Source organism: Daphnia magna, linkage group LG1 (genome assembly GCF_020631705.1).
Source record: "Daphnia magna isolate NIES linkage group LG1, ASM2063170v1.1, whole genome shotgun sequence".
NCBI lineage: Eukaryota > Metazoa > Arthropoda > Branchiopoda > Diplostraca > Daphniidae > Daphnia > Daphnia magna.
The window spans coordinates 18,208,987-18,222,053 of NC_059182.1; the positions used below are offsets into that span (position 1 = coordinate 18,208,987).

Genomic DNA, 13,067 nt, shown 5'->3' on the forward strand with positions numbered 1-13,067 from the left:
ACAGCCATCGTTTTAGGTTTACTTTCGACAGAATATTTTGCAACTGTAACTCAATGTTAATGTGTTGCAAAATGTAACCTTATTTCGACCTCATTAACTATTTGATCCTATTTAGAACTTAAGTTGAATTGAAAACAATCAACAGGTCTGTCAATTTCTCAGGTGGGAAAAAACAAAATAAAACAAGATAAAGGATAGAGCCAAATACGCCGTACCAGTGAAGTTAGATCACTGGTTCTCGCATAAACGTAAATTGGCGCAACACGACCCCGAGGCTAGAATGAAAACCTGCGACGTAGCTTTATGGCAGGTTACGCGATGTATCATGTGCCAAACGTAACAACAAGTGTTGGTTTCATCGAGTTCCTTGACTTGAATAGTTGATGATGAAACAAATTAAAGTCAAGGCAACAAGTTTATTAGAGATGGCCCCACCAATCATATTCTGTGAATGAATACCCAAGATAAGAAAAGTAGTCCACAAAAATAATCAAAGTTTCAGGCATTTTTTCTTTGGTTTGATCGAACTTGGCTTCTAGCTGTGTATGCATTTTCCCCAACATGTAAACATTTTATTCAGTTTACATTCTTTTGATTGCCTGTTGATTATCTGACAGTCCATATATTAAACAATGGCTGACATTATCTGTTGAAGCCAGAATTTGAAACAACGCCCTTCTTTCAAACCTTGCTAAAAGTTGTTCGACCTTCAATTTTTCTTTTGTATGACTGATCAAACGAAAAAGAGGGATTGAGTTCTACTTTGCAGTGGACTTCAGACAAACAAGGGGAGTTGTTTACCAAGTTGAAAAAGCCAGCGTGTCGCTATCAACACGTTAACCATTTGACAAGGATTTCACGACTGCAGTGCCATCTAGAAGCCAAATCGTTGACGAAATCAATCTACTTCCACCTTTAATCTTTTCGCAACCACTACCTAACTCTGCCCACATCACTCAGCTGACCGAATTTTATATCCACGAAGAACCTTATTTTTCAAAACAGAATTTATTTATAATTCAGGGTTCCAACACTTATTATTCACGTAACCGCGCATAGAAAAGAATGGCCAAGGTTACCCACTGTTAGGGAAATAACCAGAGAATCTGCTTTAGGAAATGTTTTCTGGGTTTATTACCTTCTCGGTTGATAATAAAAAGAAAGATGTGACCTTCAATCAAGATTGGTCCTTCACTTCTGTGTAGAACTGGCTGTCATTGCGAGCTGCAGCGTTCCGAGTGTCAGGTCTATCCTGACCACAGTCGCGGAAGTGGAGAATTCGGAGCGAATAATAGGTCAAGGTGGCTTAATGGCCATTATTATGCTAAATCACTGATTTAAATCATGGAGGCAACTAGCTTTGATTGCACGACCCCTTGAAGCAAGAGGTATATACTTCATTCAGTGAGATAGATGATAGATCACGACAACCACTTTTAGCAACTTATATTAGAAAATATCGTTTTAGGAACGGTATGTTTATAAATTACTCTTATGGAGACACGCCAAATTCGAATGAGCATAATGCCCAGAGAGTTAAAAGAATTAATATTCACGAGGTTAATAACGTACTAAAAATTGATCATGTCACCTCTGTGAGCTGTGAGCCTGCGACGTAATACAACTGCTGTTATTACATGAGTTTTTGGCAATACCTAAGTATTTGTTAGACTTGCAACATTGCAAGAAACTCCAGAAAAAGGAGCTGAGAAAATAGGGGCGTTCAGGATCACCGAGAGTCTGGCGAATACAAGTCGGAGTAGGGTGACTTTTTTTTTCATATTTACAGAACTTGCAACTTTTCTTAATGTTCGTCTGCTGCGCAAAAATAAACAGTCATAGTTTTCCTCTCTACAGCGATCCACAGGCTTAAAGAGAAAAGTCATTTCCATCAGTAAAAATGAATTCCCTTGAAAAACGAACAATTTTTATTACTGAGGGTGGAAAAACTAGTGGTGCACCGGCGTTGGTAAATTTAAAAAATTTTTTTAAAATCAATTCTCACCTTAGTATCTATAGAATGTTCTTTGACACAGAGTCCAAAGTGGATTGAAAGCAGGAAATTTCTTCATTTCCTACCTCCGTCAGTTATTTCAAACGGTATCGATCTAAAGGAATGGTGTGAAGTCACCCAGTTTATAAAAAATGATCTGCATTGGCTACTGAAACTTCCACATCATAAGTTTGTTCAAATGATGTTTTTTCTATCTATTGTTCATTATCTCAATCTCCTTCAATTCATTTTGCAGATTCTGGTCACAGACTATATATGACAAATCCTTGCATTCCAGCCTAGTTTCCTTTCTTCAAGAGGCACCTCGGTTTTATTCAGAAGAAAAAGACATCTTGAAAGCTTCTCCTCCTGCATGGAATTTATTTAAAGAAACTCAAAAATTGGTGTTTCTTACCTTTATCCGCATGGCTACTCATAAAGAATCCAAGGTATTATGCATGTATTATTCATAGTTTTTTTTCATCCTATGTCTGTCTTACAAGTTGTTAGTGTTAATTACAGTATTTATGTTATATCTTTTAAATAAGGATTCCTATATAAGTCCAGAAGCTTTTGGAAAGCTGATCTATGACAATTTCATCTTTGATGTTCCAAAGATGATGGATTTGTCTATTCTGTTTGGCCCAACCAATTCAGTACTACTGAGTAGAATGTTCAAAAACATTTTTACCAATCAGCCAAAGTACAAGTTTGACCTGGAAGAAACTGCCAAAGGCTTAACCAAGGTACATCATATCTATTTTTATAGTGTACCACCACAAAATGTGACCATTCATGTCGCTTTTTGTCAGGTTTTTCAACTTGTTTTAGGCGAACTTGGTCTAGACAGTAGCCAGGCAGCTGGAAGTGTTAATTATGGATCGTTGTCCACCGAAGAAATTGATGAGCTCGTCACATACATTCTGGATATTAGTGCGACGTTATGGTATTTCGTGGATATTTATCCTGAAGCAACTTTGATTCTCATCAAAGCGAACATTCAAAACCAGTACGCATTAATATCTTTTCCGTGTTTCTACCGTAACAGTGTTTAATGCTCTGTTTTTAGACTGGCTGATTTTTATGAAAAGAGCATCCCGTATTTGTGTCGCCAGGTTGAAATTATGCCTCAAAATGTGAAAGAAAAAATGACTCGGAACCTGAATTCAGGCCGAAAGTTTCTTCTACAAATCTACAACGCCCTGTTGCATTCCGGTTCAATCAGACTTCTTCTATCGCAAAGGTCTTGCAGATTTTGTAGTCCTGTCAAATCAATGCCAATTATCTAATTTTTCCTCCAACAGCAATGAGGACGCTTCTTGGGACAGAGAACAACCCGTGGAACTGTGGCTAGATTGGTTAACTTGTTTAGTTTCAGAGCGTCAACGTCATTTCCTTATTGACTATAACCTTATTTTTCAAGTCCAAGATGATATTGATTTAATCACCCAATTAGGGATTCAAATGTGCGTCGAAAGTGTCAATTACGTGTTTAGCGATTAAGATTAAAACTATTCTTTTTATAGGGATAGCACGCGGGTTGAATACGTAAAAGTAGGGTTGAAAGAATTTCGAGTGGAGTTTGGCTTATCCTTAACACCAGCAAGTCTAAGGGCTTCTGACGGTGGAGTGGATCCTGTGAAGATGAGCGGGCTTATTCTTCAAGTGAAAGAACTTTTGCCTGATCTCCAGGAGAATTTCATTCAGGTGAGTTCAGTTGCTCCATTCGACATTTTCAAAGCATTTCTTAATTTAAAATTTCAAATGAATATCCAGATTTGTTTGAAACATTACGATTTCAACCCCGAAGCTGTCATAAACGCAGTGTTAGAAGACAATCTACCGCCTCACTTGAACGAGGGCCACAGCGTTCCAGATACTCAACCAATTCCAGAAGTCTTCGTCGGTTTTGAAGAACCGACAGATATATCAAAGAAAACAAGGACGAAGTATTTTATAAAATCGTGGTTACCGTTAATGATCACAACTTATCTATTGCCTTGGTGGCCAATATTACAGGACCGTTCATTTCAATGAAATGCGTGAAGTCTTGAACGACAAGCAGGATATGAAAAGCCTGATTCTAGATCGCGTCGATGAACAACTTGCAGCTGAAGTATGCGTTTTGTGCCTTGCTTCAATTACTGCCAAAACTCATCGTTCTTTTAATGTAGTATGAAGACGAATATGACGACACCTATGATGGCCATGCTGTTGGTTCCGAAGAGCCAGATGCACACAATGGAGAGGAAGAGTTCCGAAGATCGTTTGTGGTCCCTCGTGTCTTGCGACCGAAAATGGAAGAAGAATCAGATGATGAAGAAGATTTCCACCAGTCGGAAGAGAAGCCCAAGGATCACTTTGTAACGAATCCAGAAGAAATGCGAGTGCTAGCGGAACAGAGACGGTTGAGTAGGCGAGGCAATTATAGACCTGGTCCGGCACCATCGCAACGAAATGTCGTTGGTAATATAGTGTTAAATTGTGTGACGCCGTAACCTATTTCATGGTTTTGTGGATTACAGGCGGCCCACGTGGTCAAGGCCAGGAAAAGGAAACTATCGTTGCCCGCCGTCACAAAACGGAGAACAAAACACGAGGCGCCAATCATAACAGAAGATACATGGCGGATAGAAAAAGACGGGAATTTTAATTCTGCGCCTGTTATCCAGTTTATAAAAAATGTGGAATGGTATTACAGTAAGTGGATCAGCGAAGGACACGTTTACAGAAAAAAGACGTGGAAACGGAATATATATACTTAGAAATATCTTCTTAATTATTTACGACCAGATATAGTGGTTGTGTTCGGAGTGCAAAATTTTTCCCTCCAACAGCCTCGAGGACGGAAACTTCCATAAGAGAATTCGACGGTTCAACTACACAAGAAAATCATCAATAAACTTTTAGAATTCTGTTGAAAAATAAGAAAATTTACCGCATCTTGCTGACATCGGTGAATGAATTATTTTAGCTGACGTGGCAGTGTTTCGGGAGATTTGAATTCGACCATTATGTTTCATAACTGTTGGTGTAGGTCCTCTTTCCATTAGTTTTCCTATTTTGCCCCTGGTTCCAGGCATCGTACGAGGAGAAGGCATAGGCTGCTCGTTGATCTTCATTGAAAGTAGATGGAACAAAAAAGTATAAAATTTCCGAAGTTTCTCTACGCAAAATCGAATGTTACCAGGCTAGCAGCAGCTTCGTGTAGAACACATGGAAGGACTGGTACGAAATCGCTTTCTTGAACGCAGTTCTCTTTTGACGAAACACTGCTGCTTCGTGGCGTTTTAGCTACACTCCAACGTCCCTCTTTATTCTTAACGGCGACTGGAACTGGCTTAATCATGGGTATACTCTGTATTTGCTTTTTTTTCTGCGCCGAACGGACATTTTCAATCAAGATGGGCTCTGGCAAACTGCGGATGTACATTCCAACGGGACTTGAAGCAACTAATGCATTTTTTGGCACCGTGTTTTGCGTCGTCGCAGCTTTCTTAACGCTTCCGTGCTGAAAAGCAGTTGATTGACATTTTATGCCATAAACTGATGGTGTCTTCATAGGGGTTTCAAGTTTAGCCCGAGAGGGAGAAGGCCTGTGGCACATTTCAGCTGTTTGCGCGTCCTTCTTGGTTGGTGTTTCTAGAATACTTTCGGCCAAAAATAGACAATCCATTTCTTCGGCCAGGGCTTCTACAGATTTCGTTTTTCGTTCTTCCATGGTTAATTTCATGGCTGGATATTGAGTTAGAGCAGCACTATTTTCTGCAACATAATGTTCAAGATCGCTTTTCCTGTTTTTACACTCCTCTAAATCCTGAACTTTAATGTTAACATTTCCGCCTTCGTTTTCACTAAAAATCCTGTTTCAATTTAGATGCTCAACAAACATACACAGTTTTATGACAAAAAATTTAAGCTCACCTGGCTTCATGGAGCTGGTTGTCGAGCGGAGACGCCTTCAATTTGTTTTCCTTCAGAGACTTGCTGCCTCTGAATTTCCAAAGAAATATTTCCAAAGTTGAGTTGAGTGTTAGATTAAACAACAACAAAATTTTTACCTTGCTGTGTACTCCACAACTCCTGAAGAGTGATGACAAATACCTTTAAAATAAAATTATGTTAGAAAAGTGCTTCAGCATGATTTTTAAATAATTTTTAGTGACCTAATTCAGGAATATCTTCTCCTCTTTCCAGCCTTTCAGCTAATGCAAGCATCCTTTCTTGGATTTCCCATGTGTCATTTAGCTCACCAACATCAGAAACTTCCAGCTGACTCCTGTCTATGATTGATTCATGCACAGACTCAACATGAGATTGGTCAGGGCTTGACTCTAATAGAGATGAATCATCTTTTTGGTTTATGCTTGAGTCAGACAAATTATCCAAACTGGGTGCTATACTTGGTCCACATAATGATTTAACAGATATATTATTGACATTTATTATGTCACATGAAAGTTGTTTTGCCACATCTCCACTTGATGTGCAGCAACTTGTAAATGACTCTTCTGTAGTATCAGGATCAAGACCATAAACTTCATTAATAGCTTTGTCATTCATTTCATTTCTTTGAACTTGATCTTTGAAGTCTTCCCACTCGTGGAAAGTCATGCCTCTCTTTGATAGTTGTGCAATTTCACTGTGAAAATAAAGTTGCAAATGCAATTATTTGTTTATGATGTTAGTGTTGTCACTAAAGGGAAAACTAACCATGGATGAAGAGTTTTTCGTGGTAAAGGCTTCATAACTTCTATCTCCGTTTCAGTAACAGGACCAAAAAACACTTCATTATCTACATCCAAAAAGCATTCAACTTCACCGTCAGATCTATCGAGTATGACTTCCAAATCTATGTCGGACATTTTATTTTTATGGCAATAGGATATTTCAATTCAACCAAACGACAACACAATAGTGAAGCCAATGTTCACGACTCACAGAGTTACGACTGCGTAATTTCAAAGTTTGAAAAAGTGACGGTTTTCGTTTCCAGCTGACTGTATGATAGTATAGGCAACAACCAATCAAATGTGAGGGTTTTGAGGAGACATCATTGCCATTCATCCCCAGGAGTTGTAATTAAAACAATAATAAATTCGTTGTCTTCGATTTTGTGAATTATTTTAAATTTCTTTTTCGTTCAAAAATTAAAATAGTTAAAGATAAGACAAACTGACGTGTAATTAATCAAGAATTTGAAGAATGCTGTTCGTCATTTGTTTGTGAAAGCTTCTTTTCCCGGGCAAAGGCATGCTGTCAAAGCGTTGAAATGAGGCTCGATTTTGATCATTTGATACAGAAACATTTTAAACGAGTGTGACACATTTGATTGTGTGGATAATATGATTGAAGAATTAGTTCCAAAACGGGAGTTTTTCTTACAATGTCTGTAAAGTAAAATGTGAACGGAACCTATCAATGTGTTTGATCAATATGCCCAAACGAGAATCCCGCTTGTCTCATGGCGAATTGACAATGACGTTACGTTTTGCACCTGACGAAATTTGCTGCAGTTTTTCAACGAATTGAAGGTAAATTTTACTTTTAAAACGTTTAGGTTTTTAGTCTTTCTGGTTATACTTAATAGTATCAATGTCGATGTGTGGTGGTAAAGCTTTTGTCTTGTGATGATACGCTAATTGCCTATACATTTTTTTCTTGTGTACCGGCAGTTTCACCGAGATGAATTATTTTTGCAAATCTTTGTTGTTGGTTGTATTTCACTAGTCTAACAATTTTTTGCCTAAGAACTGCTTTCTCGTTTTGTATGCTGCACAAGCGGTAGATGTCGCCGAGAATGCTGCTCCGAAAAAAAAATAGTACCTATTCCTCTATCCCGTTATTGTGGAACGCAGTGGCGTAGTGCATTCTTGTATGACCTGTTGAAGAACCAGAGTTGAGAACTTTCTCTGGGAGTTAAACCGGAGAAACGCGCTGTTGCTGACGGAATTGCAACGTCTAGGTAAGTTTATGTCTCTCATTTTCTTGATTTGCTTAATCAGGCTTTAGTGAAACAAATCTCACACATTTTAGCCAAAGACTTGGCTAATATCATGTGATGGTAACTGACAGTTTTGGAAACCAGTGGCCCAAAAAATCTTGGTTGTAGCAACATGTTTGTTATTTTGGGGCACGAACAAAGAGCCGAGGTTTCCCTAGATTTCTTACACACCTAAATCCGTTATGTTGGACAAATCAGCAAAATGTTGGGATTTTTCCTGTTTGACGTTTTTCTTTCATTACAACGAATTGACGGAAATCCTTTAATATTCGGATGTTTTAACTAAAATACTCCGGAAATGCACAAATAATAGAAACGCCGATTTCACATTTCACTGTGCCCTGGTTTCTTTTGTGTATAAAGTAAAGATCTTTGTTTGCATTGTGTTCAATGATATCTTTCAAAAGTTATGTTTTTGTATTGTGAGGTGTGTAAAACTTAAAGGCTGTAGTGCTGAAAAAAAAGGAACCTGTAGGGAAAGCAGTTTCTAATTTCTCTCTTTGAACCAATAGGAACTCAGGAACACGAAAGGATATATGTTGTATAGAATATGAAAAGAAAGCGTGAGTGCCCAGAGAATTTTAGCACCCCGTTGTTGTGTTTTTCCTCACCAAATTGAAATTTCCCTCTCTTAAACTTGTACGGGCCTGCGCACACATTTTTGTAATTTGAACTGCTGGAAAAAGGGCTGTGTCGCGTGAAATCAGAATAGCCTAGCGAAATGGGGCGTTTTCCGTGATCGGTATCAATTGATTATTTTTTCTTTAGAGAAAGAAAAATCATCCGTCGTGATATTAATATGTGATACACCTTTGTCTTTGGTGTACGTTTCGTTAGGATAGCCGTTGTTACCCTCGTCTAGCGGTTGTGTTAAATCGAGAGGTCGGTTGAATGTTCTAAGTATTGTATACGTGTCCAGAATGAGTGCAGTGGGGTTTGAGCCCAATTTCCGTTGATGAAGTTTCGGAAGTGTCGAATGTGTTAATCAATCTGAACTTGTCCAATTCCGTTATTTTTTATTTTATTTTTCAAAGCTCGTTTTGTAGTGGTGACTTGAATTCTTAACATCCTGCGCAAGCGAAATCAAGAACGTAATTCTTTCAAAGCCGTTAAAGAATGAATGGTCCATTTCACCTTAATTAGGGAATCTGTAAATGTGCTCATTTTTTATCGTAATGTGTGCATGGAAATTTAGTATTTAGCCATCTATGGCTTATATAAATAAAAATCGGTTTGATGTGAAGCAAAATTGGGTTCGTTGGAACCAAGCCAAAAACTATTGTCGAGAAAAAGAAAAAAAGACAACAAAAAGTTTCTAAAAAGCTCAGAATGAATCCAAATTTGTTGTATTGTCATTTTTCTAGTTATTTAATTGTTCCGTTTTTTTGTGTCTTTTTTTTTGTTTGTTTGTTAGCATTTGAGACTTTTTCACAGCATGATGAGAACTTCCAACCTTCTGCGCTGGACAAATAACACTAAGAATGGCAGCAACAACAAAAGCAACAACAAAAATTGGATTCACACACCGGAATCTCTCATGCACGGCCACATCGCCTATCTAGTCAAGGTAATTGGAATAACATGATTTGCAATCATGCTGTGAAACCGCATTAAATGTTTTCCTCGATTCCCAACCGCTTGTAGTTTTTGGGAAATACGGACGTTGAACATCCTAAAGGGATTGAAGTAGTGAAAGAAGGCATTCGCAAGCTGCGTTTTTCTCAACAGCTTCGCAAAGCCGAAGGCCAACGAACCCCAAAAGTTGAATTGACTGTCTCCGTTGATGGTGTCGCCATTCAAGAACCGAAAGGAAAGGTATCAATGCATGAAAATGTTAACTGTTTTAAACTGATTATTAATTAATATTTTTTTCTTTGCCGTCTCGCGTTTCATTTTTTCCAAGTAGCGAATTCTTCATCAGTATCCCCTTCATCGTATTTCCTATTGTGCAGACGATAAAGCGGAAAAGAAGTTTTTCAGTTTTATCGCCAAAGAAGAGGATTCGGAAAAACATACCTGCTATGTTTTTGTTAGTGACAAACTGGTAAAATTGACAAACTTATACACGTTCTCTAAGTCAATGATAAAACAATATTTAAATATTGACTTCAGGCCGAGGAAATAACATTGACTATTGGTCAAGCCTTTGACCTGGCCTACCGTCGATTTTTAGAAAGCAGTGGGCGAGAAGTCGAAGGCCGTCGACAAGTGAGCCAACTGCAGGAAAAGCTTGACAACTTGGAACGTCAAAATCAAGTCCTCCGTCGTCGCCTTCTCGAATTGAGCAATTTGGTCGACAATAATAAAATGGCTGGATTCTTAGAATCCGAAGGGGTAAAAAAGCCTTTTAAGTATAAGCAAGTAAAGGGCATATGTTGTTAAGAGAAACTTTGGCAAAGGAACATATTCCATCACATTCAATCAATAGTTATATCGAAATATGCTACAGGTGTCCAACGTGTTGGATGTGGCGCTGGATTCGGAGAATGTTTCCTCATTGAACGGTTCCACAACTACAACCAACCGATCGACTAACGGTGGGAAACAGGATGAGACACTGATCAACTTTCACACTAATGACAGACCCAATACGGTACCGCAAATAAACAATCAGTATCCAAATTTGCCACCAGTTCCACCTCGATCTTTTGAAGCCAAAGGAGTGAAATCGTAAGTCGATGACATTAGCTTCATGTACGGCAATCTTTAACGTTTTTTTTTCCCTCTGAAGCGACATCGCCATGGGAGATTTTGTTGAAAGCGACGATGACTTTGATCCTCGTGGTAGCGATACTACAATTATGAATAACAACGCACGCAACGCCACCATAAATGTGCCTTTAGGTAAGTTTTAGCGATCTGATAACACCACGATTGTCTTGAATGTTGGAACTGTGTTAAACAATTCAGGATTTCTTTCAACACTACAACCCAAAATCGAAAAGAAAAACGGAAAAAGCCCGCATGAGAAGGATATTTTCGGCGCAGAACCGTTTGGAGAAAATAGCACCGACCCCTTTGGTATGGCAGATTTCGGACGAGTCGTTTCGCAGACAGACCAAGAAATTAATTTCAACACGGGTGTCTTAAATCGGCGTATGACTGAAATGCAAGAAGGTTTCACACGAGGAATTTCATTTGAAGGCGACGATTTTAATCTGGAAAGCCTAGATCCTCTACGTCTTTGAAAGCTTCACACAAAAAAAGTACTTAATACCGGAAATGTGAGAAAGAAGCGACCTATTTGTATTCTTGAAAAGTTGAAACGTTTATGAATTCCAAAGGGCTAACTATCATTACTGTAATAGATACTTCTAATGGCGCCGTGCGATGTTTGTCGTGGTGCTGATGGATAAACACTATTAGCCTTATGTTGGTGGGAAATTGCCTGTTTCGTGAAACATTCCTTGAAGCGCTTTTTAGCATTGCACTCAAACCAAGTAAAAAAAGTTATACTTCGCCCACTCAAGCGACAGCGATTTAAAATGCACAATGGATTGGGTCAGGGCCATGGCAGGCCCATTTTGTCAATTGGATGCCATGTAAAAAGAGAATCCTAGAACTTTTTCTGCTGTGCTTTAACTAACACTCTAGCTTCACATTATTCCAAGTCTTCAAATCAGATAACATCAGTCCTGGCCGACTTTCAAAACATTTATGATAAGAAACATCACTGTAACTGAACATTCTATATAAGAAGCATGCCCTTATAACTTTTACTATGTACTATCGAAAACAGTTCTAATATCATGTGAGCGACTGATGGTTCTAAAAACGAAATATATTTAGCAACCTTATAAGGTTTGGTTATTTTTTCTGGGTTGTTTAGATTTTTATAGGTTACACCAGTTACACTGTACTTTATTACTCACATTGGATGCTTATTATGAAATGATGTCAAAAACTCAATACAATATCATACTGTACATTAAGTTTTTTGTGAGCGTTTACCAATCATTTTTCTGGTCGATTTCACTTCATAAAGTAATAACGGTATAAATTCCCATTGGTTTAAAATTCTGGCGATTTCTAGCAGACGAATTTCTTTAAATTCATTAAGGCAAAACGACTCAAAACGCTGCCTCGTCGTTAGTTTTTTGTATTTGTATTGTAAACATAGGTTGTTGTAATAGCTTTAGTTTGCGCTATGGAACACAATCACGCACACGGTCATCATTGTGAGTGTGGCCAAGAAACCAAAACTGAAAATTTGGCCGAACTATATAACTTGTATTCCAAGATCGACATGGAAAATCTAGAGTGTTTAAATGAAGCTGTAGAAAATTCAGTGAAAAGTGTTTTTCGGCCTTGGGACCAACGTCTAGATAGCACCAAGGTAATCCTTTCTCTTTTCTTTATGGTTTCCAGGCATAAATTATTTTTGTCTGTTTCAGTTTGTTGAAAGTGATGCAGATGAAGAGCTATTGTTCAACATTCCGTATGTTCATCATGATGCAATAGCTTGTGTGGATGCATATTACAACCACTAATGAATGATATACAGATTTACAGGTAATGTGAAGTTGAAGGGATTGATCATTATAGGGGGAGAAGGAGGAACACACCCATCATTGGTACGCTTGTAAGTAGCCCTTATTTTTACACTCCTTATTTATACAATAAGACTCATGTTAAAACTCATGTTGTTTCCAGATTCAAGAATCGACCTCATATGACTTTTGATGAGGCAGCCAGCCAACCAGATCAGGAGTTAAACCTTGTTGAAGACTTTGAAGGAACCATAGAATATGCTACCAAGTAGGTGATAGTGGTTTAAAAGGTATATTTTGCTGATACTATTGTGGTTATGTTCTACTGTAGGATAGTGAAATTTTCTTCTGTCTACCATTTGACACTGCATTTTCCTAAAAACTATGGTTCTGAAACATCAAAAATTCAGTTCATTGGCTTGAAAGGAGATTGGTCAGAAGGCCATAGACACGGTGTTACTCTGTGCACCTACGAAGCCACCCCATCTATGGCGGATCACAAAGACAAAGTGTTACAGACTACCAATTTGAATATATGATTTATCTAGTGAGGTTAACGTCAATTTCCAACAATAAAAAA

At 38.2% G+C, this 13,067-nt stretch overlaps 4 protein-coding genes across 5 annotated transcripts; 3 read left to right on the forward strand and 1 right to left on the reverse strand.

Moving 5' to 3' along the window:
- The first annotated feature begins 1,584 nt into the window (after positions 1-1,584).
- LOC116934650 (activating signal cointegrator 1 complex subunit 2) lies at positions 1,585-4,763 on the forward strand. The gene is made up of 13 exons (XM_032942207.2): positions 1,585-1,759; positions 1,858-1,969; positions 2,037-2,182; positions 2,250-2,442; positions 2,542-2,739; positions 2,806-3,002; positions 3,063-3,236; positions 3,298-3,459; positions 3,520-3,700; positions 3,770-3,942; positions 4,013-4,109; positions 4,168-4,459; positions 4,519-4,763. Exons 2-13 carry the CDS (start codon positions 1,901-1,903, stop codon positions 4,644-4,646), a joined length of 2,010 nt encoding a protein of 669 aa, XP_032798098.2. The 5' UTR covers positions 1,585-1,759; positions 1,858-1,900; the 3' UTR covers positions 4,647-4,763.
- Positions 4,625-7,007, reverse strand: LOC116934985. Of its 2 annotated transcripts, none has more exons than XM_032942463.2 (7): positions 6,707-7,007; positions 6,160-6,635; positions 6,055-6,097; positions 5,918-5,986; positions 5,181-5,847; positions 4,932-5,109; positions 4,625-4,872 (listed from the first exon to the last, which is right to left on the reverse strand). In XM_032942463.2, exons 1-7 carry the CDS (start codon positions 6,856-6,858, stop codon positions 4,769-4,771), a joined length of 1,689 nt encoding a protein of 562 aa, XP_032798354.2. In that variant the 5' UTR covers positions 6,859-7,007; the 3' UTR covers positions 4,625-4,768. The 2 variants fall into 2 exon arrangements, with proteins under 2 accessions (XP_032798354.2, XP_032798296.2); XM_032942405.2 differs by having other exon boundaries at positions 5,181-5,856.
- Positions 7,008-7,308: 301 nt separating this feature from the next.
- Positions 7,309-11,929, forward strand: LOC116935306 (PTB domain-containing engulfment adapter protein 1). Its single transcript, XM_045168186.1, has 10 exons — positions 7,309-7,527; positions 7,745-7,958; positions 9,412-9,564; positions 9,642-9,812; positions 9,904-10,041; positions 10,110-10,331; positions 10,447-10,667; positions 10,729-10,841; positions 10,908-11,221; positions 11,306-11,929. Exons 3-9 carry the CDS (start codon positions 9,433-9,435, stop codon positions 11,183-11,185), a joined length of 1,275 nt encoding a protein of 424 aa, XP_045024121.1. The 5' UTR covers positions 7,309-7,527; positions 7,745-7,958; positions 9,412-9,432; the 3' UTR covers positions 11,186-11,221; positions 11,306-11,929.
- A 110-nt stretch (positions 11,930-12,039) lies between these two features.
- Positions 12,040-13,057, forward strand: LOC116936063 (PITH domain-containing protein GA19395). Its single transcript, XM_032943297.2, has 5 exons — positions 12,040-12,333; positions 12,392-12,435; positions 12,502-12,579; positions 12,651-12,755; positions 12,819-13,057. Exons 1-5 carry the CDS (start codon positions 12,145-12,147, stop codon positions 13,024-13,026), a joined length of 624 nt encoding a protein of 207 aa, XP_032799188.2. The 5' UTR covers positions 12,040-12,144; the 3' UTR covers positions 13,027-13,057.
- The last annotated feature ends 10 nt before the right edge of the window (positions 13,058-13,067 follow it).